The sequence below is a fragment of the Bactrocera latifrons genome, unplaced genomic scaffold (assembly GCF_001853355.1).
Source record: "Bactrocera latifrons isolate USDA-ARS-PBARC rearing strain unplaced genomic scaffold, ASM185335v1 scaffold_314, whole genome shotgun sequence".
Lineage (NCBI taxonomy): Eukaryota > Metazoa > Arthropoda > Insecta > Diptera > Tephritidae > Bactrocera > Bactrocera latifrons.
The window spans coordinates 120,371-146,470 of NW_017536786.1; the positions used below are offsets into that span (position 1 = coordinate 120,371).

Sequence of the window (26,100 nt, forward strand, 5' to 3'; positions counted from 1 at the left end):
AAGGCGTAAGATCAGCTTAGCGTTGAATATCACTCATATATGTGTGTGTGTGTGTGTGTGTGCGACATGTGCCTTTAAAAGGTGTTTCGCGGAAGTGTAAGGGAGAAGGTCTCTCTACCTTTTGTATGCTGATAATAATGTTTTCAAGTTTAGTGCCCTTACTGAGTAATGCAGCGCTCGAAAATTAATTATTGTAATTTTACTAACAATTCGGCATTAAATACAGATATGACAAATAAATAATAAAAAACTAGAAAGGAAGGAAATTAATTGTATATAGAAAAATAGAGAACAAAGATTAAAAAAACATAACAAATAACGAAAAATTGTTAAAAAAAAAAAAGAGTTTTGAAAAGTTTTCGATCGCCCGGTTTAATTCAAAATCATTGCTCGGAAGGGTTGCCAGATTTGCTTACTACTTACTCTGCCCATAGAAGTAGTAGCTAAATTTGGCTGTACTTCAACGCTCTCTTCCTATACCGAGCCGCCTGGGGAAGTAAGTTTGGCCTTATTGCGTTACTGGCTTTGGTGCGGCCGTATTATCAGTTACCCTTCAATCAACCAGTCCGTTGCCAGTATCATCAAGCAACTGGTCGTATGAACGAGATGGACAGATTATTAAAAGTAAGAAAACGAACCATAGGAACAATTCGCAATGGACACGGTAACGAAAAGGTAAGGTTAAGTTAGGTTATACTGGCTGGCTGTCACATCACACATAGAGCTACTGGTCTTTAGTAATGCTGGGTTAAGAATTCGTCACACAGGACTTTAAGAGCGACTTGATATCTACGTTTGAAACTTTGCGAGTTCTTTGAATTACAAAGCTCCTAGATACTTGTGTCGAGTTTTAGATATTGGTGGACGAAAGCATAAAAGATGTTTCAACGTCTCTCTCTTATATTAACTTCTCTGCATTTTCTGCATGAAACATGATCACTTATGTAGATCCGGCTTGCATCATGTTGTGACCTGAAAAGATGCCAACAGCCGTCCGGCATTCCTTTCGAGACCAAAGAGTGAGAAGCAAGCGATTGTTCCTAATAGTCTGTTGCACAAGATCTTGGCGATCCTGCATGTGTTTGAGGAATTCCCTTTCGAACTGATCCCCCTGTTAGCCCTTTCGTAAATTTCATTGTTTATCGTTCTTAGGGACTTTCGTATTTCCTGCACTCGTTCGGTAGCCAGGCGGATGTAATTTCATCATCAAAAAAAAAGACTACGGATAGAGGCCTATCAACAGTGAAAAGCGACGAAGCGGCCAAATTACACCAAATTCACCGCAGAAGACGAGGTATAAAGAGCACTCTTGTCCTAAGGAGACCAGCACAAGTAGCAGGTAGCGCTGGTTTAAAGAAAATTTGAACCAAATCGGTTCAATATATGGCCCGGCATCGTTTCAATCAGACAAAAAAAAAAAAAAATATAAAACACGTTACAAGTTTTTTTACGTTTTTTTTTGCTCGAGACCTTGTATCGAGCCTTAGTGTCAATCCGGTAGTATCTGACTTACAGGAAGCTTTCCACATTATCCCTAAGGGTTTAAAGTATCCGAAACTGACTGCAAGTTTGGTTTTTAAAAAAAAAAAAATACCATGTTCCTGCTTTAAGGGCTTACAAAGTCAATAAATCAATTTATATTTTGCGGGTTTTCCGTATGACTTTATATTCAGTATATTAGTTAGCGAAAGTACGTAATGTGCAATGATTTGTAAGTGAGATAGTAATGCTGACATCATTATAGGCACAGGTGTGCATAGGAAAGAATGTCGTTACCAAAAAAAAAAAAAAAAAAAAAAAAATGTCGATGTCGGTGCTTTTGCTGAAACATGTGAAGCACAGGTGCGAGTTTTGTCATCGCTTTAGCTAATACGAAATTTGGGACCGTTATCTGTCCATATTCATGTTACACAAATACTTATCGATGATAAGATAACATCGCTCAGGGCCACCCATAATTTCATCGATAATTCACAGCTGTACGCCTTAAAAATGAAGCAAACAAAGAAAAATAGACAGGGGTCTAAAAGCTGGCCACTCAGTGGCGCCAGCGACAGCTGGTAGACGTAACCAAATGCAGATATAGGAAGTTGTATCAAATAGCTATTGCTAATTATGAGAATTTCCATTTTGCCTTTACGCTTTTTCGCCAAAGCTTACATAAACAAGCGCATATTTAGACACACACGCATACACACACTTACAAACAAATGTGGCGGCATGCGTCGCGTGGCCATTTAAACCGAAATATAATTTATACCGAAAATATTTGGCAGCAACAACAAAAATTCCAAACAATATCAAAAAACTCTCGTAGCTGCTTGAAACACCCAAAACACACACACACACACACACACGAACACAGAAGCGCTCAAAAGCCAGCAAAGCGCCGCAGGCAATTGAAGATGCGGAAGCAGAATGCGTCGAATTCCGATACTGAATAACAACAAACTTCACAACAAAATGAACAAAGCGGAATGCCAAACAGACAGGTGAGCGCAACAAATGCAAAACGAGCACAGAGGCGCACAAAAACAACATAATTTTTAGGCATTCACACCAGCAACAAAGCAGTTAACGCAAATTGAAGCAGCTGCGTGCGAAATCTAACGAAAAGTTAAATTATGCTAAATTTTAGCAACAAGTCAAAGAGTGCCTTTAGTGACAAGCAGTCTCGCTTACTTAGCGGTGTTGTTGTGTTCGCCGTCAAAGCGGTGAAAACGTGCGAAGCCGGTTCTTTTGTTATTTTGGGTGTGAATTTACGAACCGGCAACGCTTTCCTCCCCCTACAATTGCCCCGAAGCACTGAGCCAGGCGGAAGATGTCGTGCGTATGCGGATATGTTGGTACTTTGTCCGTGCATGCGTCATGTGTGGCTGCGTAGGATTCGGCGTGTGTGTGTGTGTTGCATGGTGTCTCTATTGTTTGAGTGGCGGCGAGTGCCGTTGGCAGTTGTAACACGCCCATGATCGATTGGCGCACGGCCGGCGAGGCAGCTGCCGAAAAGTGAGTGCTTTGTTAATGACTCTGTGTCTGACGTGAGTTGTGTTTCAGCGTTGTCGTAGTTAAAAAATAAAAAATTGCAATTATTTGTTAACGTTTTTAGTGGAAATTGTTAATGACAACGATTTTGCTACATTAAGTGGTCGTTAATTCATTAATTTAATGACGCCAAAGCATCCGCATTGTATGAATTATTGATGTCGTCAGTCTTAGGGGCTTTTAGTTTGGGGTTTCCGGTACGAGTTAAATTTAAGCTGTATTGTTAAAGGAGTGTAATATGCAATCAAACATTTATTGGATTTTTTGATGCCCGGAGGAATCGGTAAATACACGCACCCATAGACTTGATCTTAGCTTTTACGTCAAGACAGTTCGAAAGCATTCATTTCTATGTAGGTATACCTATCTACACATAAGACTTTTGAGATATCAATCGAAACATTTTCACACATTCTTTTCGCTCGAAAGAGCTGCTCATTTATCGGCACCGTCAACTTGCCATACAAAGTGATCGATCCAAATCAAGTCCTTGTATGGAAAGCTTTTTTTTATTAAGATTTGTATACCAAAGTATATTAGTTTTCCACGAAGTTTTTAATGCCCAAAAGTTAACAACAATCGTTGTGATTTACGTGAGCACCTGCCGTTGACGGTGCTTAAACACATAGATCAAAACAATGCGATCAGCGCCCCAAATAAAACGTTCTTTTTGCAAGTATTATTTGGTTCCATTTGGTCGGATGAAAGCGACACCTTTTCCATCGCGGTCATGTTCGAGGTCGATTTAAAACCCCTGTCGTGCACCCGGCCTCAGTGCGACTCCACATTGAATTGAATTTTCAATTCTACCTGCCTTTAGGTTTAATCCGCAGCCCTAACGGATCTCCCCAAAGAGCCAAACACAATGAGAAGATAGGAGCGAACTCCAAGAGCTAGCTGCTAACCTTGTAGTTTTTGCTACTACCAGTTGAGCATCCAACAAACTGATATTTGTCGCTTGAAATTCAAATGTCAGTAGAAGAAATCTCATTTAAAGTCTATAATACAGTTCAAGCTAAGTATTGTAGCACTATTTCTGACAAGCACAAAAAATTCCGAGGCAAACACAAAAACAGTCGAGTGCTTATCGGATTTTCGTTGTCTCTTACGATAGGCATACCTTGCTACGGGCAAATTCTACCCCCTGATCCTATAAAATGTGTCTATAAATGATCGGAATGACGAGCTGAGTCGACCTGGCCGTCGACGTCTGCCTATATATACGCGAGCAAAACCCTCAGTTTTTGAGATATCTTTCTAAAATTTTGCACAAGTCTTTTCCCCTCCAAGAAACTGCTCAAAATCAAGACAATTTTTTTCCGTTTATGCTATAAGAAAGTCACGTGTGAAAAGTATTATAGCTTCGGTGCTGTCAAAGTGAACATTATTTTTTTTTTGTATTTGAATTTACATACTATTTATTCTAAATTCTAAAATTAGTTCGAGTAGTCGACTTTTAATCATTCCATAGTAATCTGAGTTTTAATTGAAAGCCGATTTTCCAACGAATTTGTGTGCTGGGAACACTTGGATAATAATTACAGTTGGATTACTTCAAATACTCTACTAAACAAATGTTGATAGTACCAACAATGCTAAGTTGCAAGACTTAACGGTGTTGATCAGTAATTACAATTCCCATATTGCGCTGTTCAATCAAATGAAACCGCATTAAAACGAAAGCGCAAAAAATCTAGATCGTAAGTGATTTGATGCAATTACAAATAATACTGGGGAATTAAAAACAAGTTTCTACTGAACAAGAACTCTACACAAACCGGCAATTAATATTCCTGCAGTTTTGCATAAATTTAAAATAAACTCTGTTCGTTATTCGAGTAATTTTTCTATATACATATGTACTAGTTAGTTTTAAATATGTTCATACAAATAAATTTCATTGGAAAAAAATAACGAATTTAAGGTTGCTTTCTCAATGTGTGGTTACCAGCCTTCTGTCCAATGAATAGAGTTGTCCGCTTAATGGATTGTACTTAACAAATATCAACAAATAGAGATGTCCGCTTAATACAGCGTACATTTAATAGATTTTTCACTGTATTTGTCATTTATGAAATGTTTTCACTATGCCATCTTCTAAGTTGGTTCGAACTGGACACACTGTGCTAAATTTTACTAAAATCGGTTCAGTAGTTTAAGAGTCCATCACGGACAAACAACGTGAAACGTAATTTTTATATATAAAGATATGAGTAAGTATATGGAATATGGTATTTGATATTTTCGCCTGAACACTCTGTTGTATAGTATGACTTGGCATTGTATAACGAATACTGCATTTGTGGCTCCGCAGATGAACAACGGCCGAGCACTCTTTTGTTGTATTCTGACTAATATAGGGGTTCTGAAATCTGAAACTACATAGCCCGCCAAACGCTTTGCGAATTTGGAAACCGAATGGTAGAGTCAAACCTGAAAACATAGGTTTGCTTTATCTATATACTTGAAGGTTTTCCTTTAACCCAATCTAAGCCTGTCGCCGCGACTTGCATTCAGATTAATATAGTCTTGACTTAGTAAGTAGCAGCGAATAAATACCGTTGCCACTAAACCAATCGGCATTGACTTCGTTATCTTAAAAATATACATAAAAATATTGTCGAAAATAATTAGACTCGTTTGAGGTTAGTTGCCACAAAACCGCGTGTGTTGCTTAAAATTCAACGCCTCGATCCGCAACTAGCCATTATTCCAATCATGTGTGAAGATTTATGCCACAGAATCGGCAAGTAGATGCAAAACGCACGATAACGCGCTGCTTAATAAGCTAAACAGCGTTTCTTGCGCAATTCCATTTGTGAACTTTGTCATGCAAATTTTCTAAGCTCCAAGAAAACTAAGTGAATAGGCATGAAGCACGCTTCGTGCACGCCTCAAATGCTTGGCGGCGAGGCTGTATAAAAATTGCACACTTCGCAAGCTGATATTTCGAAAAAGAAACTTGAAAATTACAACAAAAAGCCTTAAAATGGTTAACGCTTAGTTGCAAAAGACAACAACGGCAGTGGCGGCCTTGACGTACGCAATAAGCTCAGCTAGGCTTGTAGATTTTCCAGTTGAGCACGTAAAATTACCGCGACGCGGCGTTGCACGTTGGTACACGACGAGCAGTGGGGGCAAGAAAATGCTGCACAAGCATGTTTCATTCATACACACAGTTGTAATTGTATATGGCTTAAACCAACCAATGTTAGAGGCTGACTTTTAGGTGCTTATTCTTTCGGTTGCCGCAAGCAGTGGCCCATAACGGCGAAACTGAGCGGCTTGCTGATTTTTTGAAGTTTATAGCCATATTTTTTACTTATCTAGCGCACCTGTAAGTACCGCTATGACTCAGGCTTTAAATGTTTTGAACTACTTCTTCAGTGCTGAAAATGTTATTGGCATTGAAATTGTTGTTGTAACGTGCGTTCAAATTACTCATTGCAATTCGCGAAGGTCTGTTTGCTTAAAATTTAATTTTTATTAAATAGCATAAAACTCTCATTACTATAATGCGTTGAATTAAATAATTACAACTTTTTGTATGCTTCACTCGAAGACTGTGCTTAATTACACAGCTTTAATAGGTAAATACTTTTCAAAGTACAGCTTCAATGCTACCAGTTATTTGTTTATAAATTTACTGTTATTGCTACTTATACTACGGCGAGTTGGAAAGCCACAATAAACGGTAGATAAACAAATGAATATAATTATATTAAACAGCGTACTTTGAATGTCTAAAATTATCTTTTTGTCTAACAATTTTTTGAAAAAAAGAAAACCTTCCAGAAAATCCATTATTCCAAAGTTGATAAATCATTTATTGGCAATATGTTGTCCACTTCTGCCCTACTTGTGGAAAGCTGTTACTTACAACGGAAGCGATTTTTGCTGTTCAATCTTTGCATCATGTTAAAAAAGGGATGAGAAAGGTAAAAAGCATGCTTACGAAGTTTGACAAAACCTCGGAATGAGCATTCCCCGAGCTCTTCCTCCTCCCGGTAGCCATCTCGAAAGGTAACCGATACGCTAACACATAAGCAATATCATCGATAAAATTTCATTGCTACAATATTTTAATATTATTGGATTAAAATTAATATTAATTATTATATATATATGTCATATCATATATATTATTATATATATATTATATTATAATAATTATTGCATACAATTCCTGGAAACACCCCTTGTTCGGAGACACCGTGTCATTATGGGTATTTCCTTGGACTCATATGGTAATTTTTGGCAGATCTTTAATGTGAGTCTTATTTAGTGAAAATGCAACACTTAATACAGACTGCCGAATGTGTGATGAGTCGGAAAAAAGTGGTTGGACTTGTTAGAATTCGCCTTTCTTGTGCATTTGTACCGTATTGGCAAGAATATGGTGTTAGCAACTGGGGTCCGCACGGTCTGATACACTGGAGGAGGTATCGATAGTGGGGCCGCAGAGTCTACTAAAATTCCCGTCAAGCGCAGGCATGCTACAGGATGACTACTCCCCTTAGACCTAGCAACTGAACTCCAGCTAGTATCGCAAAGGTCGAAACTGGTTTGTGCGTGGCTTATTGGTCTACCAGATTCACCTTACCTAACCTATTGTGAGCGCTCCAATCTACTAACAACCACAGCATGTAGCTTCTTTGACACTAATTTATACAGTTAGAACCAGTGTTTTCTAACTAATTTACACATGTAGACATACATATATTCGACATATTCATGCATTTAATTCCAATTAAAAGTTGACAAATCACAATTGTCACTGAAATCTTGTGAAATCGCATGCGAGGAATTTTAATACATTGCCTGCAATTGATTAATTTATAAAGGCACGCACATAYATMTGCACATAAGTATATGTATATTACAGCGCTAATACTGTTGTGTAATTATTCTACTTTTTGCGGTTATAAAAGGTTGCTAAGTACTAAGTCCAAAGCTCAAGATTGCGAGCGGCGATAAAACTGCTGTCTTTCGTAAACAATAAATATAACTGTTGCATTCGCCTAAGTGCACACACACACGCACGTGCGCACATGCAAATATACATAGACATGCTCGTGTAATTCAATCACGGATATATAAGGCATGAAAAATCAAAGGTTCAAGGTGAACTCCCAGCTGTGATTAGGGATAATAGCCGCCTTTCATTGAGGCGCTTAATAATGCCATAAGCGCGCTTATACTGCCGCTAACTAATGTAACGCTACGTGCTGCTCGAGCAAAATAAGCGATCGCTTTCATTAATAATTGCATATTTATTCTGTTGTAATGATTTTTATACGAAAAGTCTTTATCCGTATCTAATTATAAGTACTTTTATGGGATAATAGAATTATTGAACCCCCATGACCCTCTCAATTAGCCGCTGCACCGGAGACTGTTCACATTATGTCAGGTAGAGCTAAGTGCTTGGCGCCTTTCACGCACAAGGCGGTCTTTGGACCTCGCGCGATACATTGTTAGCGCCCGTGGCTGTGTCATTTTCGTAGAAGTATAAAGGAAAGTTCGTGTTAGAGTATTTCTTTACAAAGCTGCATGCAAATCTTAAGCAAATTTCTTACTTAACTACATTTTGAGCGTTACTTCGGCACTTCCGGCGTTTATGGCGAAAGCGCTGTAAAATTTATGACAGACATTTTCACTTCGCATTGCATTACAGGGCGCCGAAAATCTAGTTTACATGATTATTACCATGCCCACGTACAGTAATTTACATTTGTATACTAAGCGCGGAGTTGCCTGYGCARTGTAACTGTATTTCTGCTGCGGAAATTTTGAGCTATCTACTCAGAACTGGAACTGGCAWAACTGGCGTCGCCGACTCGTGCTTTATCGCCTTTTCSAWTTATTTTATAGCATTTGCATTTGTACTCATTAGTTTGTCGTATTGGCAAATATAATATTATCGAACTTAATAGAAAAACAACGATTCATATAAAATGTTGTGGAATCAGTTTAAAAAGCGATTAAATATACAGAGATTTGTATTATGTATGACGACAATCGATTTGCATTGATGAAGCTGATGTATCAGGAAGGTTGTTTGAAGGTTGCTGGGGTTCATGAACCTTTTAGAGCCCTTCGGTTATGCGAAAATGCGTTCATAATGTAAWTCAGTGAATGAAATGGGATTTTAACCTAGAGTTCACTAGGCGATAACTTATCACGTGAATTGTGCTACTACTTTCTAACAAAAGATTATAGATTCAGGAAGACAGCTACCCATGAACTGTTTGTGCTCCGCATATTTCCGAAAACATCTATTTCTTTAATTTCTATACAAGAGATAACGTGATTAGCTATTAAGTGTTATGAACGCTGAAGATGTTGTCAAGTTATTATTATTTTTCGATCTACCATTTTCCTGGCTTTATACCAGATTATTGTTTTAATAATCACTTTCCTTGCTTTATACGAGATTAATTTTCGATTCAATAATTTCTTGGCTTGGCGTATCACAAACAGCTACATTATGGATATTTTTATTTTTTATGCCAGACCATGCCAATTATACCGGATTAATTTTCGATTCACCAATTTTTTGGCTTGGCGTATCACAAACAACTACATTAGGGCTATTTATRTTTGTATGCCAGTCTATGTAATTTATACCAGATATTGTTCGATTTATAATATTCGAAGGTAGAGCATTTAAAGTGACGCTTGAATGTCAAAATATTATATATAGCTGGCTTTGTTAGTACATGAGGTGGCTTGTAATTTGTTTCGATGCAGAAAATAACCRGACAAATTGTTAGTCTTCAGAAAGTTAACGCAGTAATCTTGCAGAAACTAATAACCACTAGATAAAATACTATGACACAAATGATTATGATTGAATAATCTACTGGGACCCTTTAAAGTGCATGGCGACCTTTTTTATTTACAAATAATGCACTCGCATATATTTTGCTCACAAAAAAAAAAACTTTCTCTATATATCTCATCAGCAAAAGCACCTGGCTAAGCTATAATCTGGCAACGCTTCGCGACATACATCAATCGGGTTAGAATTAATAAAAAAATCAAACAGCGACCTGTCAAGAGCTGCGTGATGAACAAATAGGCTAAAGCGATAGCCGCGAATTRTGAGCAGAAAGCGAGTCGCTAAGTACTATGTAATGATAACACACAACAACTTAGGTAATAACAGAAAGTAATCATTAAATATTTTTATTGCTTACCAACAAACGAGGCACCGTAGCTAGACTAAGAAAAAGTAAAAATAAATAAATAAGCACGGGAACGTCAACAACTGCGCGGTCGCCAATTAGAASAAGAATATTATGGGGAAACAAGTGGCAAAGTGAATTGCAACTAATTAAGGCACTTGGGAAAAAGTGCCAGCTGAACTATTCTTACAGTAAATGAGCAATATTTCGTTATAATGAGGCACTACCAACCGCTAAATAACTAGGCGATGTCCGCCAATTTAATGAGTAATGGGCATTAGTTATGGATTGGATTACTGTTTTTGCTTTAATGATTTTTGTGATTTGTGCGCTTTGTAAGTGGCTTGTTAGATGGTACTTACTGCTGCGATTGCCCTCCTTAACGCGATATGTGAGATCGTGGAAGGCCAGGTCCACCGCTGGACGTTTCGGCAAGTGCTGCAGTGTCTTCGGCGGTGCTGGCACGATTTGTGTCTTCAGTATGCTCACTGGCGCAACGCTGCTCGCTGCATGGCTGCTGCTCTGTGGGCCGCTGCCGCCAGCGGGCACAATGACCACGCCACCGGCGCCGCCATGCCTATTATCGTTTAATAGATTTTTAGTGACACTGTCTTGTTCAACCATTTTCGCTACGGATTTATGTTTGGCGCGTTCAATGCAAAGAGTTGTACACTATAACGTTTTTTTTTTTGTTGTATTCGCGATAGCGTAACGCTACTTAGAAGGCATTAAAAGCGAAAGAAGTTTTGGTTTTGATTTTACTTTTTTATTACTATACAGGTTCTAGCTTCTGGCCGTTTACGCTGTTGTTGTACATATATATATATATAAACACAAATTCACACATAAAAAAAAGTTGCTTTACTGGTTTTTAAGCTTCTTACAAGGCGCCTGCTCGTTCGAAGTAAATATTTCCCTCGCGCTAACTTTTCGATCAAACACTTTTTGTAAATAAATTGAAAACAAAAACAACAACGCAATTTCCAATTGCGATTTTTCTACACAAATTTCACTGCGCTTAGCATTTTAGGCTTTGCCCGCTTCGCATTGCATTTTATTCTCTGCTTTGTGTGTGTTTCTTTGCACGAAAGCATCAATTTGTGGACCGGCAGTTCCGCACCACTTTCCACTTTCAGTCTTTGCCTGCGCTCCCAGAATGTGACAGGCGCGAACACAGTTTTTGTTACACACTTTGCCTTCCGCAACTCAAACCCGAAATGTTCTTTCCACCTATGCGGTGTGATCGCGACTAATACGAAAATCAAATTGGACCCAGTACAAAAGGCAACGAACAAAGGCAGTCTCAGCAGCGACGACTTGAAAAGTGTTTAATAAAATCACAATAGCAAAAACCACACGCGCGCGGCAGCAGCGTACAGCAACAAATATGACCGTCGGTGGACTATGATGACAGCATGTCGTGGTGATTATCAACAACGCAGCAGAAGGGGCAATAAAGTAATGAAGACAAAAATAAATAATCAAAGAAAATATAATATTTTTCTGTATTTACTGTTTTATTTCACGACGACGCTCATCAAATTGCCCACTCTCGCGCGTTCTCTCGCCGACAGCGCACACACAYACACGAACGCACACTCAATCGCGCGTACTCGGTGGTGCGCATTCCTTACGAGTAATGTTGCTTCAAGAGGTGTTTGGTTCGCGTTGAATTTCCGTATGTGTTTCAATGTGCCGAGAGCGTGTTCGTGTGTGTGGTCGCTGTTGCCAGCCGCTTGCTTTGTATAGCGAAAACAACAGCAACAAGGCACCATCATAAAATAGAGAGCAGAGCTACTGAGTTATGCTCGCTGTGTATTCTAAGTTTTTACGATTCTTTCAGCGTGCTGTTGGCAACTCTGTGCTGCCTCTGCCTTCGTGTGTGTGTGTCGTGCGCTTGTGCATTTCCCCCTTTTTTTGCCCTGTTGCATTCGATTTGATTGCTGTCTTTTCCATTTTCGTTTCAATTCTCTGTTTTCATCATTGTGTGTATGCACTCAGTTTGTTGCTCTCTGCTCGTTTGTGAACCCCAATGCACCCATTTGCGTTGTGTTTATTCAATCGCAGTTCTTTAGCACAGTAGGGGAGCTTCTATTATCTATGCGAGTAGGGGAATGTGTGGTTGTTGCTTTCAGTGAAAAATATGCGCTAAATGAGACTCGGTGCTTCATAAATGTACATATCAGCGCTCACATTGCATTATATAGAGTTACACTAGCCTAATATTCTAATTATTATTCTGAATGACCCGCTGTACTTGCCTTAAGTCAACGTCAAACGCCTGGAAGTGGGCTATTTTTTAGCAATTGTTATAGATTTATGTCCAGAATGGCTTCATGCCATTATCATCATTATCATTCATCATTAAAAATATACATATAAATTTTATTTTTTTTTTCTCTTGGGATAAGAAGAGTTTTTAGTTTTACAATTCTATCGTAAAGTTTGCCATTTTTGTTGATATGCATACTCAGATCGTTTTGACATATTAACGCTGCTTCAGTTGGTTACAGTAGCATCAAATATTCTTCTCGGCCAAATATTTCATTAAATCGCAAACACTTTCGCGCGATTATTTTCACAACTTTCGACGTGGAGTAACTCATTAAGAGTGTATCGATTAACGTAATTCCATTTGTCACAATGAAACTAGTATTGGAACATCAAGGTCTAGTGTTTATCGATGGTAATTCAATCGAGGGCGCAGATCACCTTATGAGGGATTTCGTGAAGAGATTGCGTCCAAAAATAGTAACTGTTCCGGAAACTATTGATGTCGTGCGCAACCTGATATTATCAGCTGAGACAACTACAAGCATTGGTGGGAATAACAGTTATTCAATTCTTTATTAAAATTTTGATTCAAAATTCGTGCGAACGTACAAATGTTGATTTAAAATTTTTTTTTCACATTGGATCCTACAATATTTGCGGATCGCTCAAAAAAGGCTCGTGTCGATTGGTCGAAGGAAATATTAAAAAAAATATGAGAGCAGTGCTTCGAAACACTCTATTAATGGCCGATTTATGCCTGAAAACCGTTGAAAATTGGATTCAGCGTCTTGACTTCTGCAAGCATGTCCGTGGTGGTCATGCAAAAGAGGTCGAGTTCCATACATAATGATATCGAATGTACCAGGAATAAGGACTTTCATTGAAATCCCAAATCGTTGTTTGCGCTCTTATTGAAAAGTACTATATTTTTTTTCAAGAAATTGGCAAAGCCAACCGTCAAAGACGGATCCCTATTCACCACGTTAGTTTTGGAGCACTCAAACCTTCAATCTTATGAGTCGCCCGCTGTATTGTGCTGAGAAGATAAACGTGTTACGGCACCTGAAGCGTCGGTTGATGCGTTTCGAACTCTTTTTCCGGTGACAACTCAATCAGATTAACAAAATTGCTTCGATAATTAGTTCAAGTGGTACAAAAGTGTATAAAAAGGAAACCAGAAGATTTTGAAAAACAAAGAATCTTTTTTCTATGATTAAAATTTGTTTTTGTACTCCAATCTTGAAATATTTGAGATTCGCCAGATTTTGACAAACTACACGAGTAGTACTCAAATTCATAACTGAGGGGGAGTAATATAAGAAATATTTTAGTAATATTTTGATAACTGCTCTATATTGTATAATATATTGGAATTGCAATTTGCAAATATATGTGTATAATACGGGAAATATAACAGTTCTGTGCACATATATATTTATAAAATGCTTTCGTCAAAGTTCGTGCTGCTTTTAATTTTCATTACAACAACTAAATTTACTAAATGTATAATTGTGACAGTTTAATGCTTTTGCACGATAATCAGAAAGTGTTTAGTAAAAATATGTATTTATGTGGAAAACAAAATTGTTTACTTGCATTGAGGAGCTGAAATTCGCGTGCCATTTTCAATTGACAAAAATGGCTTTCCAGTTTAATTAAAAGCAATTAGCAAGCGAAGTCGCATAGATTTGCTCTAGGAAATTGCTATTTAAGGTATAAAGAACAAGTAATTATAATATATGTAGTTAAGAAAACTGTAACATTTACAATAAAATTTGAAAGCCATCAGCTGAACATGAGTTATCGATGTTGTTATGAGTCAACGAGTGAATGCGATTTTATTTACGATCAAACTGCGAAGTATCAAAACGGTGATTGATGCATATAAACCAAGCTTAAAGGGTTAAGTGGGCTTACAGGTTTCAAAAATTCGATTCTTTTTATTATCTTCTTAAGCTCTACAACACGTTTAGAATATTGCCGGAAATTTTCAAGTTGATCCGAGTAATAGTTTCGTCCTTGAGAACTTGTGCGCTCGAGGTTAGCTGGGCTAAGTGTATCATCTTTAAACGTGTTTTTCTCAAAACTGTGTTTGTGAAGGCGATTGGTAAGATTTTTGAAGAACTACGCACCACTGATCATCATGATATGTTGCACAGGTCTTTGATATATAATTCGTAAAGAGTGCGCAGAAGGATTTTTTTCGATTAAAAATATTTTACATAAATTTATAATGAACAATAAAAAAAAAATAATAATAAAATAAAAAAACTTATATTTTCATTACACTTCTCACATGAGTTGTGTTTATTAACAAGGCACCAACACAAAAAAAAAAAAAAAAAAAAAAAAAAAAAAAAAAAAAAAATTTCTAACACCCTGTATTTATGGTGTCACATATTTGCCACTGTAATCGTGTTTAATTGTGTCAGTGGCTAAACATTTCCGGCTTGTGTAAAGTTCACGCGATGATAAATGCACTGTAATGCGAATGAAGGGGCAAAGCAAATATAAATAAATAATAAAAAAAATAAAATTTAGCTTATTTTACAAAACTGGGCGTATTTGCAAGCACATTGCTGTAGAATTCTGAATTCTGTAACGGTGCTCTAGCGATATTCAAACTTGTTTTATCACTGGAATGCAGTTTAGGGCCGCTTACATTTATATAGTACAAATTAAGTTGTGATAAATTGCATATTTCTCTTCAGTGGAAAAAACCTGTTTTTATTGAGCTATTTTATTGAATATTGTAAAACATATGTATATAGTTGTATATATTTAAATGTGCAGGCATTAAAATATGTTTGCGCCGCTTAACCCTGACAGTGAACTTAAGTGTGTGTTAAGTAGCGGTTTTCGAATGCTGCCTCAGAAAAATTAACAGCAGAGGAAAGAGGTTGACAACAATTGTGCCCACCTTTACAGCGAAGATAAAAGCGAAAGGAGATAATTGTGCGAATATCTCGTAAAAATGTTGTCAAAAGGTACCAGAAAGCTGGAAACTGTGAAGACATTTTTTTGTATGCTTAAAAGTGTTCGGGTGGTATAGGAAATTTGCTTTAAAATTATTTCTATTTTCAGTACATCTGTACATTACCAAAGAAGTATTAAAAATAATTATATGTGGAAATTTTAAGATTATTTTAATCAACGACAACAACCACCTTGAACTAAAACACCACAAGTACATATTATATTTCCGTATAATCAATCACAGCTGATAACTCTGGTGCATTGCCATCCAATCAATATTAAAGCTAATGTACTCAATTATAGAACAACAGTTCAGTGAGAATATATTTCATTTAATTTTACTGATTACTCATCACTTGAAGCAATTTCGGCTGCTTTTTTTTACAACAGTAATTGAGTAGTTTCTGATAAGCTTCACATCTTTTTTATTTGAATGATTTCTTTAGTTCTTTGGACTTTGCACAAAAAAAAAAAAAAAAAAATAATCAGTTTTAGTAATTATGAAGTGATAAACATATAAAGCTTGCAGCATATAAATAACTGTATGTATATTTTTACATACTATGTATATTTTATATAGCTAATTAAAAAAAAAAAAACCTTTTAGCTTAAAATATAATTTCGAAAATTTTATTAGTAAAAATTTTCAGAAAACAAATTTTTTTCATGGTCTTATAAATTTAAGGAAGTTCTTAGACACCTCTAAGAAGATCTCGCCAAATATGAGTTCTGAATTAAAATAACGGTATTTCAACTTTTCTTTTAAATGGTTACGTCTATGAAAGAATCCTTAAGAAAAATTTCTTGAGCATTAATCTTCCTACAATATAATTAAACGAAATATTTTCTGAATAAGTTCGAAGCGGAATATCAATTTTTCTATCTAATAATAAAAAAATAAAAATTATAGGAAATTTTAAGGCGGAGGATCTCCCATTGCAATGAAATTTTTATACTTGTTGCGATTTTCATAGAAACACCAAAAAATAAACTTTATTTTCAGATAACCAAGTCAGAAAAAATAAAATTTATTTTAACAAAACAAAAAAAAAAGCGAATTTTCTTGACCTATCCTTATGTACATATGTATGTTTTCAGAGTACGAAGTCAAAAACGCAACAATCGGTTAAGGTAAAATAATTTTAAAAAAAAAAAAAAAAAAAAAAAAAAAAAAAAAACAAATTTTAAATATATTTTTTTTTTTGGACCCACCCTAACGCACGTACATATGTATACCAATATACTCTGTGACGTTATGACAGCTAATTATCGAAACTTTGAAACTTAAGCAGTTTAAAGGTGGCCCTGTTTTTGCTACTGATAAGATTAGTGTGTAATTTGGATATGTGTTTTATGATGCCTCATTGGCGAAACTTCTGTGTACTTTCGTTAAAAATTACGCTGAAAACTTAGCTTTTTTATTATTTTATTTGCCAGCAAGAATTTCATGTTAAATATTTGCATTTGATATATCTACGACAAGTGTGAGATAGTATAACCTAAATATTCGAAAATGTATTTAAAAGCATTTTGCCAATTGAAAATAGTTTTGTCCTCATTTGTCTAATAAATTTCCCCTTCCGCCATTCGTAAACACTATCAACTCCATATTACCGCTTAAAAGTAAAAAAAATCTTAATGAAGACAGGTGTATAATTATCATGTAATAACACATAGTGGGCGCATTCTCTACTTAGTTTGAGATAATTTGATGATTATTCATCGCTGGATCATTAAGCTATCAAATTACGGAAGAAAGAAATTATGAATTTTTGACTGAAATTGAACTACTCCAATTGTTACTAGTTGAAACACTGCTGGAATAAGCCAGACTTTTACAATATACGAAAAGATAGATAGCCTATAATTTTTCAATTTTGTCACTTTTGAGCTAGAATGAGACTTGTGGGTGTCAAGTCAAAATTGGTTAAGCGAAAATCTTGCATGAAAAAGTTCAGTCTGTAAACTAGTTGTGCATGGAAAAGCACAATCTGAAAACTAGTTGTTTGCGAGGTTCCTGTTTAAACTACTTCAATTCATTGCAGGTTACTTCCAATAGTCATACATACAAAAGCAACATGTGACTAATTTCAGTGATATCTATTTATATATAAATATATTTATATACATACAAATGCACATATATAGCTACTTACAATTTCTAAGGCTCTCTGATACTTCGTATTAAGCCATGACTATTATTCACTTTTTTATTGAGATTATTTAATTAAGCTTGACTTACGGAATCAAACTTTGAACGCTTCGCTTGGACGTGTGTGATTGCAGTCAAAGTCTTAGTGTAAATAAACATTACACATGTCGGGAATGACGGAGATTTGTTGTGTACTATACAGAAAATGCAAGTTTCTTTGTTTAAATTAAGTCCTTATATTTGATCGTTTACATATTTATAATGCTTATCGCAAAACTATCAAAGCCTAATGCTTTTAAAAGATTAATATGTTTTAATGGATTTATACTTTGAGGAGGTGCCTATGTCTTTAGATGCGTGTGAAATTTTGAAAAAATCGATATTACTTTTTTCTCATATTTTCTCGCTAACTTTCCCTTAACATTTAAATACTAGAATATAAAATTGATATCTCAAATAGTTTTTGACTTATGTATAGCTTATTTAAGGAGAAGCCGCTTAATTCAATCAGTTTCATCAGTTTATTTTTGAACGCGCTTTTCTGATAACAGAAACTTTCAAATTTGATTTAGTACAAGAAGTCTGAGGAGGATTCGCAGTAGCCCTGGTTTAACTGTTTAATACTATTTTTTCAGCTTTTGTGTTAGGGGCTGTTTTCGAAGAGACTGAACGCAATAAACGCTCAAAAGAGGTTGTTACCGTCGAAAAAGTCCACAATATACAATAATCTCTCACAAAATCTCTCTCTGTGTGTGAAGTTGTGCGCGATAGCAGGAAGTTTAGAGTTATCAATTATATTATATGCTTATCAATCACGAATATTTGTGTATGAGAAAGCTCTATGAAAAGTGGGTGCCACTTTTGACCAAAACAATGACGAGTTGATGATTAGAAGCAGAGTTCGGAGATGCTCAAGCGTATTATCCCTAGTTTCTGTTAAAATGACTAGTTAGTATTTGCTATGTAACGGATTTAAAAAAGTTAAAAAAAATTTTAAGTGGATATTTTGGAACTATTTTTGTCTAAAAATTAATCCATTGTCTTCGATTCGCCAGGGGTTAGACAGTAGCCAATCGAACAAACTATGATATACAAGATGGTTAAACAAACAGGAAACAGAATTCGTTCTTCTGTATTAGAAGCGTTTTATTGCAGCCATAGTTTGGTTCTCTAAAAACTTTAACAATTGATTTTAAGTCTTGAAAAAAAAATAAAATAAAATAAATATATTTAATATTCATTCATCATTTGAACCAAACCTAATAGTAAGGTTGATGTAAAACCAATATGAAACCAATTCCCTATTGGTAACCTAATGATGGGTTACTTTAGGTTAGATCTTAGGGTTTATCCAAAAATCGATAGATCTAATTTAGAGAGACATTCGTGTCCCCTTAGTGTTACCCATAAACTCCTAAACGCGAATCACCAGAGCCTCATAGATCGACGCAGCGTTTCGATGATCTAAGCAATCTGCATATCTCAGCAGCTGGATATAATAACCATATCTAAGATGGAACTGGATAATAAGACGGAAAAGTGCTTTCGCAAAATCATCGATGAAGCGTTTTCGATGATCTTTGTGGTAAGAAATATCTTCAGCTCTTAGAGCCACACAAGTATGATGAAATAAATACCAAAAGTTTATAAAAATAAGCAGCACTAACTAATATATTCTAAAATAAGATTAGCGAAGCAGTTTGCAGAAAAAAAACTTGCATTAGTTTAAAAATGTAGATTCCTTTATGCTTTAAAAATTCAATATTAACCAACACATGTTTGGCACATGCTTATCTAGCCACTGGCGCGCTGTCCTACACAGTTGTAAATTTCTAGAAGCAATTACGCAATATTATAAACTCACAAACATAACTGTCGACATTTTATAATTTTCATATGGCTAATGTCGCGCAGTTTGGCATAGTTTTTGGCTTTTTTGCGAAGCTTCCAAGAGTGACTTAGCCAAATTGGCAATTGCTGCTGACATCAACAGGCCCACACACACGCACGCGCACAAACTCGCTTTGGCTTAAGCGCTTGAGCCAGCAGAGTGAGGCACTTTAGTAAATATACACATATGTACATATGCTTGTATGTAGTACAGCGCGACAGCGTGTGAAATTTAACTTCTGTATAACACTTGTTATTGTTGTTACTGTAATTACAATTGTATTTGTCAATGGTAATTGCTGTAGCAAATAGTCGTACGTTCGTATGTAAACGCACATTAAAGTCATAATTCATATTAAATATAATATTTTACAATGTTTGTAATGAAAATGTGTTTACGGGCCTTGAAAATGTGCGCAGCAAGATAACGGCAAGGCAAACGCGCGGCATTTGGCAGAAGTGCGATTATGACGCTGGAAAATGTCAGCTTCTGTTGATGAGCCACAATGTGCGCAGTAGCCATGGGCTGCAAGCATGCATGCAAGCAAAAATTCGCACACACACACACACACACATACACACAGCCATGTGTGACTATAAGTATGTGTGTATGCACTAATTTGTCGGTCAATGTTTGCGCTATGAAGTTACAATTATGACCATATAGCATTACGCAGCATTTGGCTCATGAAAACGCTACAACAACAGCAAAAAAAAGCGAAAACTGTAAACTATTGCAAAAAGTAGCGTTTAAACAAAAGATTAGCTGCCGAGAACTGAGCGCACACACATGCTCATACAAGTGTGTGCGTGTGTGAGCTAAATCATTATACTAAATGTTGATTTGTTAAGCATTCAGGCATAAAATGAAGCGCTGTATCGCTGAAAAAGTTCAAAAAATATAAATTCGTAATTCACAGCGTGCGAAAAATAAATAAAGAAAATAATTTAATTCAAATTCATAAACCAACAAACATTGCTTATGGGTAACACTACTGCTAACTTCTGAATTTTCGACTGGAGGTAGAGCTTCGGGCTAATGAAATGCTTTGAGTGGAGTGTAATTGTTGTCGTTATACAACTGTTCATATAGAGCTTGGCAAGTAAACTTAGCGACACGCTGCGGTTTCTTCTAACAATCTAGACACTATAATTGGACGAGTAAAAAAAAATAATAATAATAATAATTTTCCTCAAATTTAGTTTCACCATTGCAATTGCGGTTAAATTCGTTGCAAATATGCCACAACAGAGAAATAACTGTTTTATTGCAGCCGCTTGTAATGCGCTTGTGGCTTTGAAGTTTGCGAAAGTTCTCTTCTTCTTCTTCTTAGCCAACATTATTTACACAAAGTTTAGTTTCGATTCTTGTGAAGTTATGCAAATTGCAATTATTTGCTTGCAAAGCAGAAAATAGTTGCAGCGCGCCATAAGCTAAGTGAAAGTTTGCATGGGGCAGCTGTCGACCCACTGTCGTTGCCTACACTAAGGCGCAAGAGCTTTAAACTTTTCAAGATAAATTGCGTTTGCCAATTCTACTTTGATAATGCGTTGGCGCTAGCGCTGTAAATTGCTAATGTGGCAGCTTTATTGCGCATAAATATTCTTTTACCATATTACTTATACGATGAAAACTTGAGGTTTGTAACCTTAAGCTATTTTTGGCAAATAAATTTGAAGGAACATAGAAATTTCCATTAATATTTGAAGTGATGCTCAAAGAAACTTCTAAATTGTTATAACAGCATAATTATTTAAGGCAATGCAACCTACTGAATAATATTAAACTCGTAAAAAATTAACATTTCGCGTGAAAAGTTACCGGCCTGACAATCAGATGGTGCTATTAAAACTAAATCCATATGAGCTGTAAGTAGTCTTAACTTTCCAAAAGCGCGTATATAAATTTGACATCTGTCGCATCTTTAGTTTAAAAGCTATGTCATTTTGAGATAAGCAACCTTTGTTATTCGAAAGAAAAAAAAAAAAATATGAAAAGAAAATTCGTCTGTTGACAAAATATTGTTTTTTGCAGGGGAAAAATACACTTGAAGCAAAAACCTGGCTTGATGAAGGGTTTCTGACCACTGTTCCAAGAAAATCAACCTTCAATGACTGCATGCCAAGTTTGATGTAGTGGAATGAGCAGCGTAGACAGTGAATGCAGTGAACCCCCAAAATAATTTTTGCCTACAAAAGTATCAAAAAAGTCCAAAAAATAATTTTGGATGACCGCAAAGTGAAGTTGTTCGAGATAGCAGGCACTCTAAAGATATTAAATAAACGTGTACGTCATATCATGCATCAATGTTTGGGTATAAGGGAGCTCTGTGAAAAGTGAACGACAGAAACAACGACAAGTTGATGATTCGGAGTAGTGTTTGGAAAGATTCAAGCGGAATTTGTATCGATATGTTATAATGCCTGAAGCGTGGCTCCATCAGTTTACTCCGTAGTTCAATCGACAGTCATTTGAGTGGACTGTATACGATAAAACCGATCCACAGCGCAGAGAAACTTAACAGTTGGTTAGCAAGCTTATGTCGTCTATATTTTCGGATTCAGAAGGTATAAATTTTGGTGACTACATTGAAAAAGGAAGTGATATCAATAGCGACTGTTATATAGCGTTATGGCACCATTTCAAGAAAAAAAATATAAAAAAAAAAAAAAAAAAAAAAAAAAAAAAAAAAAAAAAAAAAAAAAAAAAAAAAAAAAAAAAAAATTGCCATATTTAAAGAATGAGAAAGTTTTGTTTCACCAAGACAAAGCATTGTGCCACAATTCAGTGAAATGATACCAACAATCCATAAATTGGGTTTCGAATTGCTTCCGAATCCAACGTACTCACCAGATCTGGCCCCCAGCGTCTATTACATGTTCAGTTCTTAAAAAAATAAACGCTGTGCAGAACCTTTCTTCAAATGAAAGGCTGATATATTTTCTGCCCTTCGTTGTACTAAGAAATATCGGTAGCGGGTTCAATAGCCCGATTACTTGACCTCGTTTAGTAAAGTTCTCTTTAACAAGATTTCTGGTTCTAAATTATATTTATAACTTCGTTTCTAATATTTTATACATATCGATATCTAAGACAGATAAAATTTCAGATATATCCTGAACATTTTAATTAATATTAGCTATAAAATTTAAGCCAACATAATAAATATTACAAAAACCTCTTTTTTTCAGGTGCTACATATGTTTCGACATGAGAACCAAGCATTCTTCACAGCTGGCAAGTTTGTAAGTCACATAAAAACTAATATTAGATTTATATATAAATACTTTTTGAAGACTTTAAAGTATAAGCGGCCGTTTTGACATATGGTGCAAAATACCATAATACTCGCATTTAGCAACAACAACTGCTCATTATGGGCACTCGCATTACGGTTTCACCACAGTGTAGTTGTTTTCAGGTCATTGCTTTTAGCGATTTGAATATCGTTAATGTATGTATGTATGTGCTTTTATGCTTATGTGATTGTGTTTGATTATGTGTGTTTATATGTGTAAATGTGCTTGTCTGTAATGAAACATAGTTGATTTCGTAACATTCATTGTGTTTTCTATTTATCACAAATTGCAGTTACAACACGAAAAGTAATGCCAATGTCCCAGCGAATTGCAATTTGTCATGCTAACTTGAGCGTCCAGTGAGTTATGCATGAAAATTTTCAAATACATACATACATAGAAAACATATGCGCGTTTTCGCACACAATCTCATTTATTTTGCAGGCCTTTTCCACACAGGTTTTTATTTGGGTTTCTCTATGGCTCCTTGGTATTGTCGGGTCTCGCTGCTTGTTGCTTTCGTTAGGTCTTAATATTTGCATGCATTTATACTTTTAATTAAGGGGAATCTTGAGTGCTCTCATGCATATATAACTAGTACTTTTGAGCTTATTCATAAATGCGTTTCAATGTGCCATTCTGCATTGCAAGAGCGGAGTGTGGAAAGCTTAAAGAAAGTCGCAGAAGAAACAGCAATGATTTCAACGCTTTTGTATGTGTATTAATTCAGCTTAAAAGTAATTTTGATGGCTTTCATGTTTCTCTGGAATTAATGTCATACTAAAACTGATATAAAATTATTTTTCGAAATTCACTTTTCATAAAGAAAAAACTCGAAAACTGCTCTCCCTATTGAATTTAATACAAGAGCGTGTGCCGATATCTCACTAAAATCCTCTTCAACCTCTCTCTATTCTATGCCTATTCGATTATGCCAGTCTATGCGATTTATACCAGTTGCTAGTTCGATTCGCCATATCCAACGAATTTTTTAATCGGAGTAAGTTATAACTAGCAATAACAGTAATCTTAGATTATAAATAAGGTATGCTTGAGTAGAATTCGAACATTGTACTCTGCGAATCGAACATGTTCAACTTGTTTGCTTTTTCTCAGCAAAATTGTAATGTAATTATTTCTACAAATATACAATACAGGCATAAGGTTTACAATATTTTTAATGAGCTTATGGCTAGCTCTCAGCACACGGTTGCAATTAAATGCAATTAAGTGCATGCCACTTAAAGTGGTTAGAACTTTACTGTTGAAGTAATTAAAAATAATTATACTTAAACAAGTGGCTACGCCGTAGTTTTTGTCGGCGTAGTTATAAATAAATGTCCACATATAATATTTTATGACTATACACTTTATACGGTTTCAATATTTAAGCTATTACTTGCGGTATTTATAGTTCTAAATGCATTTAGCTACAGATTTATCTGCTTAACGCATTCAATTATTTCTAAATTCATCCGTACGTGTTAAGGTGAGAGGTAATGATATCTTGAGGAAAAAAGTTAATTTGGGTTAGGTTAGGTTCGATGGCTGATCAAAGATCGCACGTGGACTGCTATATATAGTCCTTTGTGAAGCCATATAAACTAAGAACTCCAGTGTTCGAACTTATAAATTAGCGAAGCGCTTAGTAGCCGACACAAATTTGTAAAGGCTTTTAATTTCCACATCCGCCAGCTTGGTGGGATGTCTAAAGCATGCGTTCCCAAGTGTCTAAGTTTTGACTTCGCAAACACCGAACAGACAAGACGGAAGTGTTGAGTTGTTTTCATCTTCTTCCATAAATCTTCTGCAGATSTCATCTGGTAWGATTCCCAATCTTACAGCATAGGCGCCAAGAGAGCAATGACCCCACAACTAGGGAGAGGCTAGTCTTACTGAGGGCAAAGAGATCACTAGATCGCTTGCGATCGATCTTGAACCAAAAATTTTTTGTGACAGCGCATGTACCCATCGCTGACCAAACTTTCGCGAAGCCGAGCTATTTAGTAGTAGAACACAAGAGGATGCGGGAGCGGTTCTATAGTGCCTTTTCTTCTTAGCTCATCAGCTTTACAGTTTTCTGCGATTCCGTTGTGGCCTGGCAGGTTAGGCACTCTTTGACTAGCTCTGAAGGCACTGATAATAACTTCAAGGCTAGTATTGCTGCTCTGCTATTTGAGTGGATGGTTACTTTTCCGAAGGAGTCTGCGCTGCGGTACAGTAAATCTACTGCTTCCTTTATGACTCCAAGCTCCGCTTGGAAGACAGGTAGTCTGAAACTAGAGTTGATAGAGAGCTCCTAATAGTAGACCCCTCCATGATCCATGATTGGTCTGGTATAAGTTCAAAGTGAGTGGTAATTTCCGAGTATTCTGACCAGTGTTCTTTTAGGAAGCCAAACTCTCTGAGTTTGCATGCAACTTTCACAGCCATACACCAGCGATGTTCACGGGCAATATGTGCAGGATGGTAGTAAGTGCTTTAATTGGAGTGCGCCGTAATGCCCCACACATCCTGATGGGCGCCGCCCGTTGAAAGTTTTCAAGCTACTTCAAGCTCTTCTTTTCTATAACCGTCGAACACACAAAGACTCCATCATAAGTTTGACAATGGTGTCGTAGACCAAGAGGATCACGTTGGGTGATAGACCCCACCTTTTGCCAATGGCTTCTCTACAAAGAAAAGCGGACTTTTAATGAATATTATACCAGATTAGCAGGGACTGTTGTTTCGGAGATCGATGAGGTGATAGACGGAGAAAAAAAGGCCGCCATTTTGTAAATTTTTTATTTGGAGGTTTCATCTAAGGAGAACGCCGGATTCACTGTAGCAGTGGATAACCTGATTTTAGCGCGGTTGGAGATCTCGCATGACTCAAAAAGCTTTTTTTTCCAAAAATTTCACTCAGTTTTCTTGAAATACCTGACAATTCCACGGCAATGGATACAGCAATCTTGTTTTAGATTTCCAAAAATCGACTACTGTCATACTAGTTGTGCTCCTTAAAGAATACCCCTGCATGCATTGTTAGATAATTCCAAACTCAGTTGTAAATTACTGTAAAATAAATAATGTTTAGCTAACAAGCAATTGCACAGCAGTGAATCTTTGTAATGAACACACAAGTGCGCTCATTAGTGGTGACACGCCTTGCATTTTCGCGTACAAAAGCTGCGTTGGCTCCCAAGCACTTAAGTACTGATAAAAGTAAATGAAAAGAAAGCAACTACTTTTGCATTGAACGAGCGCTGTTTCAGCGCTTGGCTGACTTTAACC

General features: G+C 36.2%; 1 protein-coding gene across 2 annotated transcripts in view; it reads right to left on the minus strand.

Annotated features, from left to right (window-relative positions):
- LOC108970896 (ATP-binding cassette sub-family G member 1) overlaps nt 1–26,100 on the minus strand; it is a 41,693-nt gene that overhangs the window by 14,742 nt on the left and 851 nt on the right. The window contains exon 2 of one of the 2 annotated variants that reach the window (XM_018936599.1): nt 10,595–10,809. The exons of the other annotated variant lie outside the window; for it this stretch is intronic. Coding sequence (XP_018792144.1) covers nt 10,595–10,809 — 215 coding nt within the window. The remainder of the gene's footprint in view (nt 1–10,594; nt 10,810–26,100) is intronic. 2 annotated transcript variants of the gene reach the window in all.